We start from the raw sequence: 18,466 nt of genomic DNA on the forward strand, positions 1-18,466 counted from the left end.
CACCAAAAGAGTTCAAGCACCTGTAATAAGAGTGCTTCAGTGAGCAATTGCAAATGTGTGTGAAACAAATGAGGGAAGAGAAACCCTCAGTGGAAAAATGGGCAAATCCAGGGCTGGTGAGGTGGCTCGGGGCTAGCGTATGGGCCCCATATGTATGAGACGTCCATTCGATCCACAGCACCGTAAACATGATGAAAAGGAGAACCAAGTGGAGATGTCAGAAACCACAGAAAACTAGCACAGATAGAAAGCCCAGTGGGCAGCCCAGAAGCAGTACGAGATCAGGGGACTGGGAGAGTAGAGAGCAGTCTGTTTGAAAAGGGGGAGAATTCAGACTGGGGGGGAAAGTTCCAGGAACCCTCATCTGAGAGGTGCCCCCAGTGTTTCTGTGTCAAAAGCAGGACTGAAAAAGTTCACGGAAACAATATTTGCTGAAAACTTTGATAATTTTGCAAGAGACCTAGCCTCAGAGCCAAGAAGTGAAGGCTGAGCAGAATAAACCCAAAGAAACGGAGCCAAGACATTACAATTAAGCTTACTAAGCTACTTAGGTCGGTTCTGCTTGAAGTAAAGACCAGAAAAAAAGAACCTTGAGCAAACCAGGAGGGACACACTTTACTCGATGAGGCAGGGGTGAGGGGAGCAGGCAAGCCGAGGGGTTCCTGGTGGAGGTGATGGGGCACAGAATCAACACAGAATTCCTTTTTTCAGCAAAAAAATGCCTCCAAGTGCCAGACACACTTGTAATTAGAAATTGGAGACAAAAAGATGGTGTTTGAGTATAGCCTGGGTACACACTGAAATCCTATCTAAAAGAACAAAACAAAACAAAATCCTTTATGAATGAAGGCAGCACACACACATCAGAGGGAGTTCGTTGTTAGGAAAGTGGTTATGAAGGGTAAAGCAGCGTGGGAGCACATGCCCGTGATCTGAGCACTTCAGAAACCAACGTGGGAGGACTCAGTTTAAGGCTGGCCTGGGCCGGATAGCCAGATCTGGTTCATCTTGGTCTGCATAGTGTAGTGGGGTCAAAAACAGCAGCAAGTAATGACTGAGTGAAGTTCTCACATAGAAAGGAAAGACAGAGGAAATCGTCACCTAGTAAGCAAAAACAGGAGGAAGAACTAATGGCTCTTCTTGTGTCTTCTCAATTATGTTGGATAACTCAGCCAAACAATAATACAGAAGAAATAATGAAAGGGTTCGTCAGTGGGGAGGCAGAGCGGGTAGACTGGCAAGTGGCATTTCTGTATGTCACTCAAACTGGCAAAATGGTGACACCGTTTATGCGTATGATAAAATATGTAGAAAGGTTTTTTTTTAAGTGATTTAAAGATAAATACAGAAGGACTAGGTAAGTCAAAGTGAGAGTCTAAAGAACATAAGCAGGTCACAGGAAGGCAGACATAAAAAATATAAAGAAAAAAGGAAAAAGGAAAGTCAGGCTTCAGCCATAAAGTATCAACAAGGTTATTGGGCATAACTGGTTTAAGTGTTAATTAAAAGATGGACTGACAGAATGAACTTTAAATTGACTCAGTTACACACCGTCTAATAAGAAAAATTCCAATTTAGTGACACAAGTGGGTTGGAAGTATAAGGACAGGAAGGTTAGATTGTGCAAACATCAATTTAAAAAGAAGCCCCAGCTGTGTTAACGACAAGCAAAGATTTCTGGAGGAAGAGAGAGGCGTCAGAACAGGGCAAATGCACCCACAAGGAAGACTCATAAATGTGCTCACCAAATAAAACTGGGATGTAAAAACTGCCCTGCAGGGCCGGGCATGGTGGCGCACGCCTTTAATCCCAGCACTTGGGAAGCAGAGGCAGGCGGATTTCTGAGTTTGAGGCCAGCCTGGTCTACAGAGTGAGTTCCAGGACAGCCAGGGCTACACAGAGAAACCCTGTCTCAAAAAAAAAAAAAAAAAAAAACCCACCAAAAAGCAAAAAACAAAACAAAAAAACTGCCCTGCAGTGACTTTTAGGAGAGAGGGACGTTGTCATTTTATGGCTTGATTTCCTATTTCTCAAAGATCCAGTCTAAGATACAAGTAAAATGTATCTGAGGTTTTTCTCAGGGTTCTACAGAATAAGGGAGAAGCAGGTGGGGTTGTTTAGAAAAGTGGTTAGCCAGCAGTAGGTCCCATGCCACATGGGGTAGACATGTGGGTTCTGGTTTTGTTCTCTTTGAGGCAAAGTCTCACGCAGCCTAGGCTGGCTTTGAACTCATGTAGCTGAGGATGACCTTGAACAGATAGATCCTCTGGCCTCTGTCTCTGAGACATTTGGGCTGCTCGGGCTGCCGTTAGGCTCCAGACTTTGCAGACACGCATGGTGTGAATCTTTGATGTTCATTATCTTAGTGACTTTGGACAAGTTATTGAACTTTTTACCCTGCAGGGTGAATACCAGATGCAGATAGATGATGCTACCATGGAAGAATGGAAGGGAGGAAAGGGGGTTCTTCATGGCCACTTCACCTCTAAGGAGACAGGAAGAAGAGTTAGCAGAAGAGAGAGGCACAGTGGCAGGTGGGTGGGCACACCAGATCCCAGGAAAAGATTTAAAAGTTGTAGCAGCTAAGAGCTGAGAAGAAGTCCTTAGAGTTGATGTTCAGGTCTTTGCTGATAATGTCTTTGGTTCCATGGAGAGCACGGGCTCAAATTCAGTGCCAAGAAACAGGGCACGGCTCTGAGAACAGTGAGGAGATACAGTGGCCTGAGGGAAGGGACTCTAGTGAGGTTGAGGAATTTGAGAGGAAGGTGCTGAAGACCAAGGGGGGGGGGGCACTGTTTCCATCCCTGGATTCTGGGGGGTGGTGCTGTGCACATGAGTGTGCAAATGTACCTTTGACATTCTGCCACCGTGCCAGGTGTGTACTCAGAATCGCACATTCTAATATGGCTGCTGGGCCAGACAGTGGATCTGTTTTCAGTATTTAGTGGAAGCCCAGAACTGTTTTCTGTGGCAGCTGCACTGTCTCTCACCCTTCAGCAATGCAGTGGTTCCAGGTTCTCCACGGACTCTCCAGCACCTGTGTGTTTTATCTGCTATGTTGAAATAGGTATCCTCTGAGATGTCAGGTGATGTCTGGTTGTAGTTTTGGCACATCAATGAAGAAAAGTATGGGGTGTGTGTATATATATATATATATATATATATATATATATATATATATATACATATATATGTATATGTATAAAAATATAGTGTACATATATGTTTATATATGTACATGCACACACATATATGTAATGGAATATTATTTAATCTTAAAAGGAAGATAACCCTATCTTAGGCTACAACATGGGCAAACCTGAGGAACGCTACACTCAGTGAAACAGAAGGACACATGCCAAGTAATTACACTTCTGTCCTTTTATGAGGTGGCTAAGATTGTCTCATAGAAGTGAAGAATACAGGGTGGTGTCCAGAGCTGGGGAGGGGCTTAAGGACACTATTGATAGTTTAATTGGTATGAAGTTCCAGTGATCATAGACTTTTAAGCTCCACCAGAGACTTGTGGCACACTGTGTCTACAGTTGTCAAGGTGATAAAGTGCCCTCCGGCATTTGTGCAGATGGTGGATAGCACATTTCATGTTTTTGTTTCTTTGTTTGTTGTTTTGTTTGCACAGAAATAAAGGGACACCAGGGAACTCTTGGGAGAGATAGATCACATGTTACCTTGAATTGGTGGTAGGATCCCAGGTATTCATAGAGTTCAAAACTCATCAAAATAGACATATTAGCTACATGCAGATCCACACGTATTAATCATACCTCAAAGGGGAGGAGAGGGGGAGAAGGGAGGGAGGAAGGGAGAAGGGCCTGTCTGTCCTTAGGAGAAAGGTGGTCTCAAGAGCAAGGAAGTCATTCCAAGCAGACTGGGATTGTACCCAAGGATGCAATGTCTGTCCCTGAAAGCCCCTCCTCCTTTTGGTTTTTATTTGATACACATTCAAAAGAAAGGGACAGCGGAGGAGAATCAGGGGTTATAAAGGCTGACGATCTTATTCAGCACAATGATGGGATCATGGGTGTTTTGAAAGGTTAGTTTCTGCTTTCTAAATCGCCACTAGCTTGTTTATAGATGGAATGTCTGGGATTTGCTTTACCCGATGGGGACTCCAAGGACTGCTTCTTTGTGCTTAGAGAGAAGCTCTGACGCAGGTCTCTTAGGAATCGGAGTGTCAGGCACTCCTATGCTTAGCTCATCGTTGACTGGGTGTCCTCCAGTAGTCGTCATTTGGGACGGTGAAGCATTGAGCAGCATGCTAACAGTCCCTCTGGCAGAGAGATTGTGTTCCTATTTCATTATTCTCAAGAGTGACCAGCCTGCACTGACTCGCTCACGCCTACTGGGAAGCCTGTGTGTCCAATCTGGAAATCCCTGGGGAGAATGACATTTCCCCATCCCTGGGTGTGGGGTACAGGTGCTTTGCTCAGTCACTGTGAACCCGAGGGCTCAGGTGACAGGTCCTGCAAGGTCAGTTTTGTCTGAGGCTGCTACCTGCTGGGTGTTGTATGAGGGTTGCACAACAGTACTCAGTGGGTGAAGTTGACGGCAGAACCTGAGAGACGAAGAGCCTACAGGAAGACATTTAGGTCATGGAGCATGCCCGAAGAAGGGGTGAATGCTGGTCTTGTGAGAACCCCTAGGTTGTGATAAGCAATGTGACACATCCCCTGACTCACTGTCTCTCTCTGACTTGCATATGATCCCTCCCTCTCACACCCACTCCCACCATGAAGCTGTCCTCCATGACCTGATGACTTAGAAGGCCCTCAGTGTTCAGCAATGCTAGAAACCTCCAAGTCACACACTCTCTGTGAGTGATATTACAATATCACGAAATGAACCAAGATATTTGTATAAGACTTCCTCCACCTTTTCTTTTAAAAAGTATATATTTTTTCCACACAGGGTCTTAATATGTAGTCCAGGCTAGCCTAAAACCCATTCACTATGTAGGCAATGCTGACCTCTTCTTGCCTCTGCTGTGTCCTAAGGAGCACCCACCATCAAGGTTGAACTGACAGAAGACATTTCCCAGAGTTCCAAGCTGAGGGCACTGACCTCAGCCTCTGTTGGTGCCTATACCTGTAGGCACCAGTACCTATAGTAACTGCTACCTCTCCAGAAAAAAACTTACTAACACATCACATTTCTAGTGCTGAAGGTGTGGGGCCTGGAGGGAACAGAAACGCACGGTGTACACTGGAGCTGAAGCAACAGGGTCAAGCTTTATTGGCGAGATCATATTCATGTCTGCACTGTTCACCATAGGTGGAAAGGCTCATTTTAAAAAGGGTCCCACTTCCTTCGATTCCATTCATATTCAGCAATCGGCAATGTATATTGTCCAATGAACACATCCCACCTTAAGAGCACACACTAGCTCATTAAACTGTCCTCAGACAGAGTGAAAACAATATTTGTAATCTGCTAGACCCTTTACAAGTTCAAACTTTAGATACTTGGGGTGCACTTGTAAAGCTAACTTTGTATATTTTTTTCCAGGTAAGGAAGGCCAGTCATTAAAAAAATACTTTATATAAATTCAAAGTCAGAACTAAAATATTCATTCCTATAAAAATATCTTACTGATAAAACTATTAATTTTTAGATAAATTGTTCTTTATAAACAAGTTATATAAGGTTTCAGGAAATACTAAGTCATATAGTTCACATAGGACTTGTCCAGGTGACTCCAAGGCCCAGTTGTCACGAGGGCTTGGTTTTCAGAGATAGACCACAATTTTGACTTATATTGTGTATGAACAGCTCAGGTGTTCTACAATAATCGAACTCAAGTATCCACTTTCTATGAGTCACTTATAGACAAACTCTTGACCTAGAGGAGGAGTTGTCAGATCAATGTTGTCTACAAAGAGGGTACATGCTCAGAAGGGCTCACCTACACTTGACCTTGAAGTGCTTAACTTGGGAAACTTGTGATTGCATTCTGGCCACTATCTGAGATCAGCTCATTCATTTCATTCTGCTTGCTCTCTTTCAGGGCATGGTTGGGGTGGTTTCTCTGCGCCTGTGTTCTTTTGGATCTCCTAAAGCACAATTTAAGCAGCAGGTAACACAACTCGGCCACATTGAGCAGCATGCAAATCACGGATGCGGAAATCATAAAAACAGTGAACACCGTTTTCTCAGTTGGCCTCGAAATGAAGCAGTCCACGAGATTGGGGCAGGGGTCAATGCCACATTTCAGTACCCAGGGTAGGTGGTACCCATTGTAGAGGAAGTAGAACACATACATGAAGGCGGCTTCGAAGATGATGCGGAAGAAAATGCTGCTGGTGTACGTCCACCACAGGGAGCCCTCAATGCGCACCTTCTGCCGTTTGATGTCCTCCAGGTCTTTAAACTCGTTTCTCTTCTCCCCACGTATAAACTTTCGGGCAGTTTCATGTCTGTAGTAGGCCACGTGCATGGCCACCAACAGGGCTGGGGTAGACACAAAGATCAGCTGCAGGGCCCAGAGCCGGATGTGAGACACCGGGAAGAAATGGTCATAGCAGACGTTCTTGCACCCTGGCTGCAGAGTGTTGCAGACAAAGTCCTCCTGCTCATCACCCCACACTTCCTGGGCAGCCACCACTAGGATCATGACTCGGAAAATAAAGATGACCGTGATCCACACCTTCCCTATGCTGGTAGAGTGCTTGTTCACGCCACCGATGACGGTGTGCAGGGTCCCCCAGTCCATCGTGCAGGCTTATTCTTAAACATACAAAAAGAACCAAGCTAATTAGTAGAAGGTACCTCAGAATTATCTGACCAATACCATAGTGAAATTATAAGGTCATGTGAATCTGTCTCAATTGCCTAGTCTGCTATTTACTGAGTTTCTGAGAAGGAATGCCCATGATAAAGGTGTCTCTCTTTCTGACTACAAATAAGAAATAGTAGACAAACTTCATTTATTCCCTCTATGAGACAACATCAACCAGACAACTCCCTTATTAGGTGAAGGGTTTCAATAAGTTACTGCAAATAGATACTTGATTTCACAGTTTGCATAATAACCGCGCCTTTCACGTGCAACGTAACTCATGGAAATTCAACTGAACACAGAGGTTGTACATTAGGTTGCTGTTTGGCTTTAACTCGCCAACACAGGTAAGCAAGCACACACACTGAAGTTCCTTTTCCTCACTCTGCAAACACATACCTTAGATCAGGGTGGTTTTATTCAAGCACCCAGGTTTTAGTCATTGGGCAGCTTATCCAAGCCACAAAACACAGCAAAAAAACCACTCATTAGAATCACATATTCTGGTTAACTCAGCAGACTACGGTGAAACAATGCCATTAATTGACCTTTTGGAGTGTATATTTATATTTTTAGCTTGAATGGCCCATCTGCTACCATCACGTGCTCTTTGGAAAGTTAATATCTTCAACTACCTCTTCCAAAAGAGAATCACAAGATTTGACACAAACTCTCTCCTTGTTCTCTGGTGGAAGCAGGCCATGTGTCGGCTGTTGCTCAGAAAAATACGGGTGCTGTTGCACTAGGGACCACAGCAGCCCAGGGCTGCCCTCCCTTCTGAGAGACCGGTTTGACAAAGAAAAGACCTTCTTCCATCTGAAGCATCTAAGGTCCTCAGCAGTCCTAATCCTGGGACCCTCTAAGATAGTTCCTCATGTTGTGGTGACACCCCCCAGCCATAAACTTTATTTTTGTTGCTACTTCATGACTGTAACTTTGATTCTGTTATGAATCATAATGTAAACATCTCTTTCTTCCAGTGATCTTATGAACCCTGTGAAAGGTTCCTTCGACCCCCAAAGAGCTGGAGAACTGCCTCCCTATGGTGGTAACTCTTGCTGTTATTGATTCTCAGGGACTTTCACATCCTGCATCCTGATCACACTCACTTCCCAATCCTTCCATGTTTGCTCCCCATTCTTGTGCCCTCCCCCTAAAAGTAAAAATGAAAAGAAAAGTTAAAAGAGAAGAAAAAGATAACCAATAGCTATATACTCACTAGAGCATGATCAAACTCTCAGTGGCCTGCCCCCTCAAAAAGAACTCAGTCCTTCCCTCACTGCACCCCACCCAGAAGCCATCAGTTGTAGAGAGCTAAGTTCAGCATCCTAATCACACTTTTAAAGAGTTCTCTTCAGTGGCTTTCTGTCTACAAACAGCCACTTCTTATCCCACATGACCAAGAAGAAAGAATTGGTTGGCAAGCTCTAAAAAAAAGAAAAAAGGTGTGTATGAATGTGGGGTAATGAATGACACAGACCAGACACTGGACATCCTTGGAAACAAGGACCCTCAGGCAACTTTTCATCCACTTGGAGGGGATAAGAGAGTCACCAAAGTCCTCTTGTTGCTGGTCTCAGGAGAATTTTCTAAGTGGGTGAGGAGCACTGGCCCCTCCCCCCAAGTTAACCATGGTCATTGTCTAACGGTACCAGGTCCTGACCACGTACTGTGAGTACAAGAGAGGTGTCACCAGAACAGGCGGATTCTCCGAGCCACGAGGAACATTAGCTAAAGCCTCAACCCCAGTACAGGTGTTAAGCTGATGCAATGATTTTAATTTAGCCTGGACTGGTTAAACCTTAATGTTTTTAATAAAAAGAAGAACTGAATTTCATCATCAAGGATTTGTACAAGTGGAGGGAGGAGGGTTTTATAAAATTGTGTCTCTTGTTAAGGGCAGGTGACGGTGAAGGACCTAAAGCCACAGAGAGATGGGGACAACTCAGATAGAAGGTTAATGGAGAGGCCTAAATCTGTAAAACAAAAAGGAAATGGGAAGACAAGAGTAAAACACTGTGAAAAGGAGAGAAACACCATGCTCAAAGTACCAAACAGTAGTGGGTACAGTCTTGGATTATATTGCTATGGTTAGCTTTGGGCGCTGTTTTTATTTCTGAGACAGTCTCATGTAGCTCAGACTGGCCTGGAACTCCCGATTCTTCTTCCTGTACCTCCTGAATGTTGGGTTTACAGGCATGCTTCACAGCAGACAGTACCATTTTAATTGTCAACCAATAAAATGTATCTATTTATTTATTCCTAATGCTGGGGATAGAACCCCAGAACTTTGTGCTAGGTGGACAATCTACCAACCGAACTCTATCCAGGAGCCTGGCCTAGGATACTTTCTGTTTAACCTCCAGCAGAGTTCTAAAATGACAGCCTGTAACTATTTTGTAATAATTGGTAACAATTATCAGGGCAATGGCATAGACAACATCTTAGGTATAACCAGTGTTGGGAGACATCTCATAACATCAATAACATAGTTGATCCTTACAGTTCATTTAATAGAGCACCACAACTCCGTAGCTGAAGGAGTACCCGAGCTCTGTAGGAGGAGCTCTGTTGTCAGCACGACCTTAATGGCTTTCCTCTTACTGTGGAAAAATGACTGAGGCTACATGAGAACCGAGTGTCCAGGCTCCCATTTCCTGGTATTCCTGGGCACCTGTGGGAGTGTAAGCAGGTGGTGCAATCTTGAATGAGAGTCTCTTATTTCACAAGGGGAGCAGCTAAGAGGCCCAAGGCAAACTAGTTTGAGGGTCTGGACTGTGGGCACCTGGCAGTAATGTTGGCAGCTGTAGCAGAAAGATTCAAACTCTGTGCTGATCTGGAGCTGAGAAGCTGAGCTGAGTGTTTAGTATTAACAGCAATCTGGGGGTTTGAAAACTTGGACTAGGCTCTCCATAAAGCTATGATGTTCAGCCCAGAAGCCTGTAGTTAGAGGCAGGCCAAGTCCCAACAGGCAGATCCCTGGGAAGCCGTAGCCCCAAGGCTCCACAACTTAAGAGTATTAAATATTCTCTTTTATTTAGTACATACTCCATGCCTCAAACAGTTTCACTGCCTACCATAAGTATCTGTGTGATTAAAAAATTTTTATCTTAAATAATATAAATTATGAAAATTAAGTTTTAGTCCTTGCCGAAAGCCACTGTATTAAATTTCCTTCAGTGTTGCTTCCATGCTCTGGAGGCGCGTCAGTAAGAGATCTTGGGGAACAGAAGTGTGTAAGTCTTGAAGTTCACACATACTTTGCCACAGCTGTTCCCCCATGAGGCCTTGCTTGTTTTAAAATGTCCTCTCCTTAACCAATTAGCACATAACTCTCACAGTTTGTTCAACAGCTTGCCCGATGGATGAGTTTTATCAAATAAAACCTTTCCCTTTCCTCAAGGGCTGCAACGTCCATGGAGTTTGAATGGCCCTGTTGTTAGGGGGCTGCTTCCTCTGTAAGCTTTCTATCATATCCCTTGTCCCTGATCACCTGACATCTAGGAAGCAAATGGATCAAGGTCTCAAAGGACCAGACAGGGCTTGAACGAATGTTGAGGAGCTGAGGTCAAGAGATCATGTTGTCTCCCTAAGAATATTGGTCCCACAATCCTAGAAGCAGGACAAGCAGAGACAAATGCTGGGATTAGCATTAATCGTTGTCCCCCATGACCCTGGGCCTCCAAGACTTTCTTTCTATCAGCCTATCATACCTAAATAAAATATAATTGATTTTTAATACACCTACTTAATTTATTATTAAGAGCCAAGAATTTAGCTGTGTGTGGTGCTGTGTACCCATAATCCCAGCACGTGGATAGCTGGGCAGAAGGATTAGAAGTTCCAGGCCCTCTTGGGCTACAGGTAAACCTATCTCAAACAAATACTTCAAACCGAACAAAAACCACAAAGGAAAGAAACCTCAATGATGATTCTAAACCTTCAGAGAAGTGGTTTTCAACTTTCCCGTGACCCTTTACACATGCATTCCTCACGTGATGACCCTAGCCATAAAGTTATTTCTGTTGCTACTTCATAACTGTAATTTTGTTACTGTTACAAGTCATAATGTAAATACCAGATATTTACAGGGGGCTTAGGCAATCCCTGTGGAAAAGTAGGCTGACCCCAAAGGGGTCATGACCCACAGATTGAGAACAGCTGCTTTAAAGGAAGACGTGGCCTTCTAAATCACGAAGGAAAACAAGGTTAAGCTTAAATATTGGCATGTTTAGCCTACTGGTCACCCAAGACAATCGGGTAAAAAGCAGGGCACCCAATACAAGGCACCTTCCTGAAAAGCAATAAAGGAGGAGGGAAAAAGAGGGCTGTTATTATTTTCTGTAGCTCACTTCGGCCCTAATTGGCTGCACCAAAGGCATGAGGTGACCTTGAGCTAGTCCTCTCCATCAGTGAAATGGCTCTAGCAGTTTCTTTCTCTAGACCGTGTCATTCCTGAGGGTGTCTTCCAAAAAGCCTTGGGTATCTGTCCTACACAGCAGTTTTGCAGGGGCCCAAAGCAAGACAGTGGAGATCACCTTACAAGTGTTAGGAGTTTAAAGTGAAGAATAGTTTGGGGGAGGGGGTAGTTCCTGAGCCATACACTGCCCTATACATGACTTCAGCTCCAGGGAAAGCCTGGTTGGTTTCAGGAGACTCCTCCCTGCCTAGAGAGCCCCATGAGGAGTGGATGTGGTGGACAACTGAAGATTAGAGGACTCATCCCTCCAGTCCTGCCTTCTCAGTGGGCAGAGGCACCCTGGCCAGTGGGAAACAGACTGAAGAAGGGGCCTAGAAAGCTCCTGCATCCTGTCACCCTGTTGTCCTTGCAGGTACACAGAACCTCGAGGCATCTTCGGTCAGAGAGGAGAGGAAGTAGCCGCCACTCTGAGGAAAGGTCACTAGAGCAGAAGTCATTTCCCAAATTCCTGCAGCCCCCAGAACCCTTTGCTGCCTTCCGTGAACAAACACCCACTTCGCTTCCATGGGGTCAGAGCTGGTGGGAGGAGCTGTTTCAGTGAAAATCAAACCATTAACTGTTTCTTTGTACACCAGAGAGGTCCGTTTAATCTGACAGCTTCCTGGCTTGCCTATAAGGAACAAATACATAGATATGCTTAGCCCCATAGATGTCACTTTACAAGAATGTGGTTCCATTTAGGTTTAGGAAGACAAATCGCATCTATTTCTGTGATGTATTGAATTACAGTGCATAACTCTATACTCAGTCTTGATATTATAATTCCAATGTTAAATATTTACCACTAAAGATAAAGTGAGAGCACTTTTGGGCCACACTATTATGAAGTGGTTCTGTTCTTCCTTTGACATTTCAAATAAGCTGGGTCTACTTTTGTTCCAGCAGTGATGTGATTCCTTGATCATTTTTACAATCCTGTTTTGAGAGAGGTCTTGCTATGTATTTCTAACTGACCTTGTACTCCTAGAGAGACCTCAAACTCATGGTCATTCTCCTGTCTCAGACCTCAAGAAGCTATATAACATAATAACCGGCTTTTGAAACTTTTGGTATTTGAAGGCTGAAGACAATTTTATTAGAGTTGAAGAAAAAACCTCGGGGCAGGTGAGTTGTCATTGTCAGCAGCTGCCAGGAGGAAGAGGGGCGGGCAAGAGGATCGAAAGCCTTGCCTTCGGTGTTACACCTGCCTGTTCGGCAAGGATGGTCTGAAACGCGTTACTTTGGAATTTAATTACAGCTGGCTAAATCATGTCATTTTAACTCCACGGAAGAGAGAACCCAAACGAAGGCCCCCAGCACACAGAAAGAGCTTTCTTTTTTTCTAGATCAATCTACAGTACACTTTGAAAAAAAAAATCACCTGGTGATGATTTAATAGACCCAAGAGGAAAGCACACTCTGATGTAGAGCTGAAGGGATAAGAAAACCAGACTCAAGCAAAACACCCAAACCTGAGTCTTGTTCTCCAGGGCTTCCAGGGCGCCCAGCTCAAGAGTCACTGCAAAATCCCTCTGCAAGGACTTCTGTCTTTCCCTCCTACTCCTCTGGACATCAGCAGCGGTAGTGGTGGTGGCACTGCACTGCTGCTCTGTTTAGGGTCACAGTGGGAATGTCACCTGTTGAATGAAAAGAAAATCATTGCTGCCAATGTTGTCAAGTTCTGCGCAAATTCATTGGACGACCTTTGTGTCACGAGACGCATGAAAGGGTAAATTTGGATGTTGTCAGTTTCACATGCTTTGTACTCCTCTGCCCCATGAAAGACTCTCTCCAGGGTAGCTTTCTTTCCCTGTTAATCACAACAGCAGTGGTGGTGATGATAATCCACTATCTCGAACCTCAAACTCAACTTCCAAGTATGAAAAAAGTGGTAGAATTTGAAAAGCTGGGTACAGCCACCTTCCCAATACCAGAGTTTAAAAAAAAAAAAAAAAAAATCTGAAAACTAAAAAGTCATCCTTTAATCAAGAAATCTCTAGAAATCTCAGGTGACCCAAGAGACAACCTGATAGTCCAGTTTGAAATTTAATGACGCAAACCATCAGGATCTATGATTTCAAAACAGTGAGTAGTGATGGCATCAGGTTTAGGATTCATATACCTTGTCAACATCCACTGGCGCCAACGAGACCTTTGCTGTGCCTTTACATAGAAGAATGGGCAAGCCACAAAACTGTGTTTCTTCTTCCACTGAGCTCCAAACGACAATTAATTTCAACATCCCTTCCCTAGGCCCTTCTTAGCAGCTGCCTGTTCCAAGCAAGGCTCTCTCCTCTCCAAACACTTCCTTTAGGTTCAATTACAATTAAATAACTCTGAAAGAGGCAGGGGAGGCTCCTGGGGCCCAGTTCCACCCTCCCAGATCAAGCAACAGCTCCTGAAAATCCTGCCTAGGACAGTGTAAGATTATGGCCCCCGGGACCAAGAAACTTCAGTTACAAACAATCTTCCCATGATTGTATCCCACCTAACCAATGCACACAAACCTAGACTCTGGAATTTTCAGACTGAGGATGTACAAGTCTGAGCTTTCTTTCTATTGATAAAATCGTTGAAAGACCCTACCCAACTCTTCTCCGTATCTCACACGCCAAGAGAGAAAACAGAAATAGAGAACAAAGTCACCATGGGAATTTACCTTTCAATAACAGCCACCAGTGTGACCTGGGTTGGTGGATCAGTCTTGTGGGTCTCAAGTCCCCCTGTGAGGTGAACAGGAACCCTTCGCACCCCCAGTTATGTGACAGCAGGCTTTTTCCATCACCTCCCCCCTTTCTTGGCAGAGTTCAGACAGCACCCCCCCCCCCCCCAAAAGACTCTGCTGAATCCAAAGAGCTGACAAAGCTCTCCACAGGGGCCGTTCTGAGCAGCATCCTGCAGTTCTAAGGAAACTGCATCAGGACAGGACGTTTTTCTTCTAGAACACTGCTTGGATTCTGTTAGAACTGGGGCAAAGAAAACATAGCATCTACTTGAAAGAAAACAAGACTGCAGCGTTAAACTTAATCAGGCTCGAACGGACTAAAGTCTCCTGGTTGGTGTCCCTTACCGCGGCTGCAGGTCCACGGACTTTCCAGTGTCCATAGCTGTATGAAGGCCACATTCTCTGAGACCGGAGGCCTGGTCCCCAGGAATAGAAGGGAGCCCAAGTTTGCAAAACCCAGGCTGCTAACACCTGGAACTAGGCTCATTCAGGAAGTATTATCCGCGTCTGAACTTTTTAATTCGACATGTCACCAATTACTTTTAATTACTATTGTGCACTATACTGTCATCTTCGTTTCATAAGTTCCAGAGTCTTAATCATGCAGCCTGAATGGGCATTTCTCTCCAAGTCGCAGGGTTTGACTGACCATAAACATCATTCCTTGCTGTGCTTTTCTGCCCGCTCCCCAAATCGATGACAGCCCCAAACCAGCAAAGGAAATGAGAAAAGGGACTTAATCCGGACTCTAGTCACTTTAAACAGCCTGGTGTGTTTATAAAACCTGTCGTGCAAGTCAGAGGGGCATGGTGCATGCAGAAGTCAAACTAGTCCATCCCAGTTCCTACTGCAGGGCACGAGGGAGGGGGCGGCGCGGGTGACAACCACCCTGCCGCGGTTCCAGTTCCCGGTGGGCTCGCAAAGGCGGGATGCCGATGGGAGGCAGATAAGGATGCTGGCAAACCCCCGCCTCCCCCCCCCCCACCCCCCGCATGGTCAAGACTGTCTGTAACCGCCGGGCCGCCTGGAGATACTTGCCACCCCCTCGTCCCACAAATCTGGCGAGAAAGGGAACAGACCACTTCCTTTACCTGCCCGGGTTTCTCGGAGGAAATGCTCCCACTCGCGCTTACCTGCTCGGTGGGAGCCGGCTCCAGGCTCGCAGCGGCACTCAGAGCTCCTACCCTGAGCGTAGGTTGGATCAGGCGCCGGCGGTTCACAGCGGGAATGGAATCGGGGACAGTGCGGGTGGAGCCCCGGTTTCCACCTGTGGCTTCTTTTAACCGCGCCCCCACCCCGCCTCTGCCTGACGCCGCACGGGAGGGCTGCGGGAGAGGAGCGCGGGCACTCGACGCGCCTTCTGTGGTGCGCACCGCCCTCTCTCCGGGACAGAGGAGCGGGGCGGGTCCCCTTCTGTGGAGCAAGGGGCAGGGGACCTTCCCTGTTAGGGCCAGGTCTTAGTGGTACTATATTAGGGCACTCGTTGGGATCCTTCTTCTGAAGCCAGGGACCACTGCGAGTGTCCCCTAGGAGAGACTCCAGGTGTAGGCTGGTCTTCCCTTGGGTTGGGGACAGAAGGCTTGTCCCTTCTTGTGGATGTGGGTGGAGCGTGGACCGCGATGGGCAAGCTCAGCCAGATCCCATCAAGGACAGGGAAAAGTTGCCCGCTGGGGCCTTGCTGGGGCTGGACACTGGAGGGCCCTTAATGAAGTGAGGGCTATCCAGAGTACGGGGAACAGGCTTGTGGACCCAGCTAGTAGTGAGTCTCTCCTGTTGGTCATCCTGGTAGGAAGACAACTGGTTTGTTTTCATCCTTTCTAGACCCTTTGGGCACCCTCTCCTCTAGAGCAGCCTGGAGGTTCTTTATTCCTTAATGACCACTTAGGAGTCTCAAAGGTTTGTTTTTATTAGTCATCTGAATCCCTTCCTGCATTGTCCAGGGAAGGGGAGTGGACTTCCATCTTGAGAGATCCCACTGTGTCTGCTGTCACATCAAGGGCAGGGTAAGGTCAAGGCAAGCATAGAGGGTGGTACAGGGGGTCCTGGGCTGGAAATGTTGGAAGCCATGTAAGGACCTAGTTTTACAGGGCCTGCCCTGTGCTACTTCAGACAAGACTTGTAACATGTGTAACTTGGTTATTTTACAAAATTGGCTGGCAGGTATGTTCTTACCTGTTGGGTCATATTCTCACTTTAGCTACATTCTACCTGTTGGTTCACGTTCTCTCACAAAACGAGAGTAATAGTGCTTCCTAAAATGTCTCTCCCAGGTCATGGAGGTTGAGTCAACGCTTTATAAAAACCCACCTTAATAAAATACTTGAACCAGAGTTCTCGGAATTGGACCCGAATCATGAAAATTTGGAGCATACAGATGGTCTCTAGAATGACCTTGAACCCAGGGATGGAGACAAAAACAAGGCCGCTGTAGGCTACCCTGGTGTCCCTCCCTGCCTCCCACAGTCTGACTACAACACGTTCTTAGTTCCTTCTCCACCTCACCTGAAAGCACACATGATCCAGTCAGGCTCACGTGTGGTCATTTTCCCCCTGAGCAGATTGTAAACTTCTTTGGGGATCATCAATATATTTTTAAGTTTTAAGTTCTTGCTTTCTTCATTCCTACAGTAATGGTCACTTTGCACATAGTAGGCATGGATCCACAAGGATCTGTGCATTGCTTAACAGAGCTGAACCAGCACAGCAGATAATCCCGAAGGACAACTCTTGCTTCTTCCTATAGAATAAATATTACCCCGGTTCTGGCTCCTTGTACAGCAGTACCAGGGCAAGCAGGTGGAAGATGCCCCAGGACCACACAGGACAGAAGTCAGAAGAAAGAGCCCGGAGGATTGCCTTATCACACAGGTGTCCAAAGAGGAGCACACTTGACACAGAAAATCACGTCCTTCTTGCTCACATCCTCTGTGCCAGTGCAGAGGCCTTTGATCTTTTCACATACTTCTAGGCACCTTTAGTGGTCAGTGTTCTTCTCTTCTTGTCAGGCAGGTTTATTGCAGCAATTAATGGAGACTTGGTGAGCTTACTGATCTGGAAACTGAAGTCAGTTAAACATCATGTGGGAAGGCTACAAAGATGCCCAGAGTAGGGGCGGACCCGGTGGCTTTGTGTGTCAGACATGAAAACATTCAGGGGACAAATCTACCGTCTCAAAGCATCAGACCACCCTGAGACAGACCCTTGTAGACTTGGTTGGCAACCAGAACTAACCTGAATAATGCCTTCCCTCTGCTTTGCCATTGTGAGTTCTAAGGCCCCAAATTTAACCGGCACGAGATGTGTGAAGTGTGGATTCCGAAATACGAGACAAGAGGAGGTGAGCACAAGAGGCTCGTGAGAACATTTCTGCCCTCTTGTTCCTTTGCAAAAGGAGGGGAGGAGACTCTTCACTACCCCTGCCTGGCAGCTGGTGCATAGAAGGGAGAGAGCCCTGCCCCAATGCTCACATTGTCACTGTCCAGTCTGGAAACGCAGAACCAGACTGCGTTTGTCACTGGCGTAGTTCTCCATGCCAGGAAGACAAGAAAATGTGTGTTCTTTGAAATAAAAGCAAACATTTATGTACTCTGCAACAGGCCCAGATTGTATTTAGCAGACCGTCCCTTGTTGGGGTTCATCTGGTTCTGTGCACCAGATTGACTGGGGGTTAAGTACTTTGAGAGAACGGCCATGGGAGGGAAGAGTTGTTTTCCACACATCAAAGACACATAACTAATGAACTGCACCCTCCCTCCCCCACTGCTGATGCCCACTGTGCCAAGTGGCTGAGTTAGTGCCTGTCAGGTGTTGCCACTACAAGATCGCTCTGTCCCCCTTCCATGGAGTACTTCTCTGAAGGAGATCACCTGCACAGCCCACACGATCTGTTAGTTTATGCAGATGAGATTTGCCCCCTTTCCCAGTCACTTCTTCACCATGTCCTCCTGGGGATCAGCTCTGCATCGTGAGGATGGGCTCTGCACTTTGAATGACAATCCACTGCTGCCTTCATTGTTTTGTTGTTTCCACTTTTTCATTCGCCTTGGGCTTCCTTTTGTTGCGCACCCACAGTGGTGCATATGTGTGTCTACTGCAGCCCTTTCTATCTGTCGCTGTAAGATGCTGCAGGCTCACTTCAGATACTCACGGCTCCAGCACTGGAATCAGGCATTTTTCTAAGGCGCTGTGCCCCTTGTCTGGAGTTCCACTGTAGGATGTGTGCTTATTTGCAGAGTTGTGGTTGGTCTTCCTGCTCTGCTGTGAGACTCTCACTGACGGCATCCTCTGGCTCTTCAGTTGCCTGGACTTTGGGATCCCAGCAGGTGTCTGGTCAGTGCATCTGAGAAGTGTTTGTGGGACTGGGGATGTAGCTCAGATTAGTACAGTTGCCTAGATGCATAAAGCCCTGGCTTTGATCCCCTGAATAGTCCAAACTAGGTGTGGTAGTAGATACCTGTAATCCCAGCATTCAGAAGGAAGGGGTAAG

General features: G+C 46.0%; 1 protein-coding gene across 5 annotated transcripts; it reads right to left on the reverse strand.

Moving 5' to 3' along the window:
* Positions 1–5,228: 5,228 nt before the first annotated feature.
* Positions 5,229–15,539, reverse strand: Gjb6 (gap junction protein, beta 6). Of its 5 annotated transcripts, none has more exons than NM_001010937.2 (3): positions 15,114–15,539; positions 12,728–12,892; positions 5,229–6,744 (listed from the first exon to the last, which is right to left on the reverse strand). In NM_001010937.2, the coding sequence occupies exon 3, from the start codon at positions 6,728–6,730 to the stop codon at positions 5,945–5,947; it is 786 nt and encodes a 261-aa protein (NP_001010937.1). In that variant the 5' UTR covers positions 6,731–6,744; positions 12,728–12,892; positions 15,114–15,539; the 3' UTR covers positions 5,229–5,944. The 5 variants fall into 5 exon arrangements, with proteins under 5 accessions (NP_001010937.1, NP_001258592.1, XP_006518624.1 ...); NM_001271663.1 differs by having other exon boundaries at positions 12,637–12,892; XM_006518561.4 differs by lacking the exon at positions 15,114–15,539 and adding an exon at positions 14,326–14,754 and having other exon boundaries at positions 5,230–6,744.
* Positions 15,540–18,466: the final 2,927 nt, after the last annotated feature.

This window comes from Mus musculus, chromosome 14 (assembly GCF_000001635.26).
Source record: "Mus musculus strain C57BL/6J chromosome 14, GRCm38.p6 C57BL/6J".
NCBI classification, from domain to species: Eukaryota; Metazoa; Chordata; class Mammalia; order Rodentia; family Muridae; genus Mus; species Mus musculus.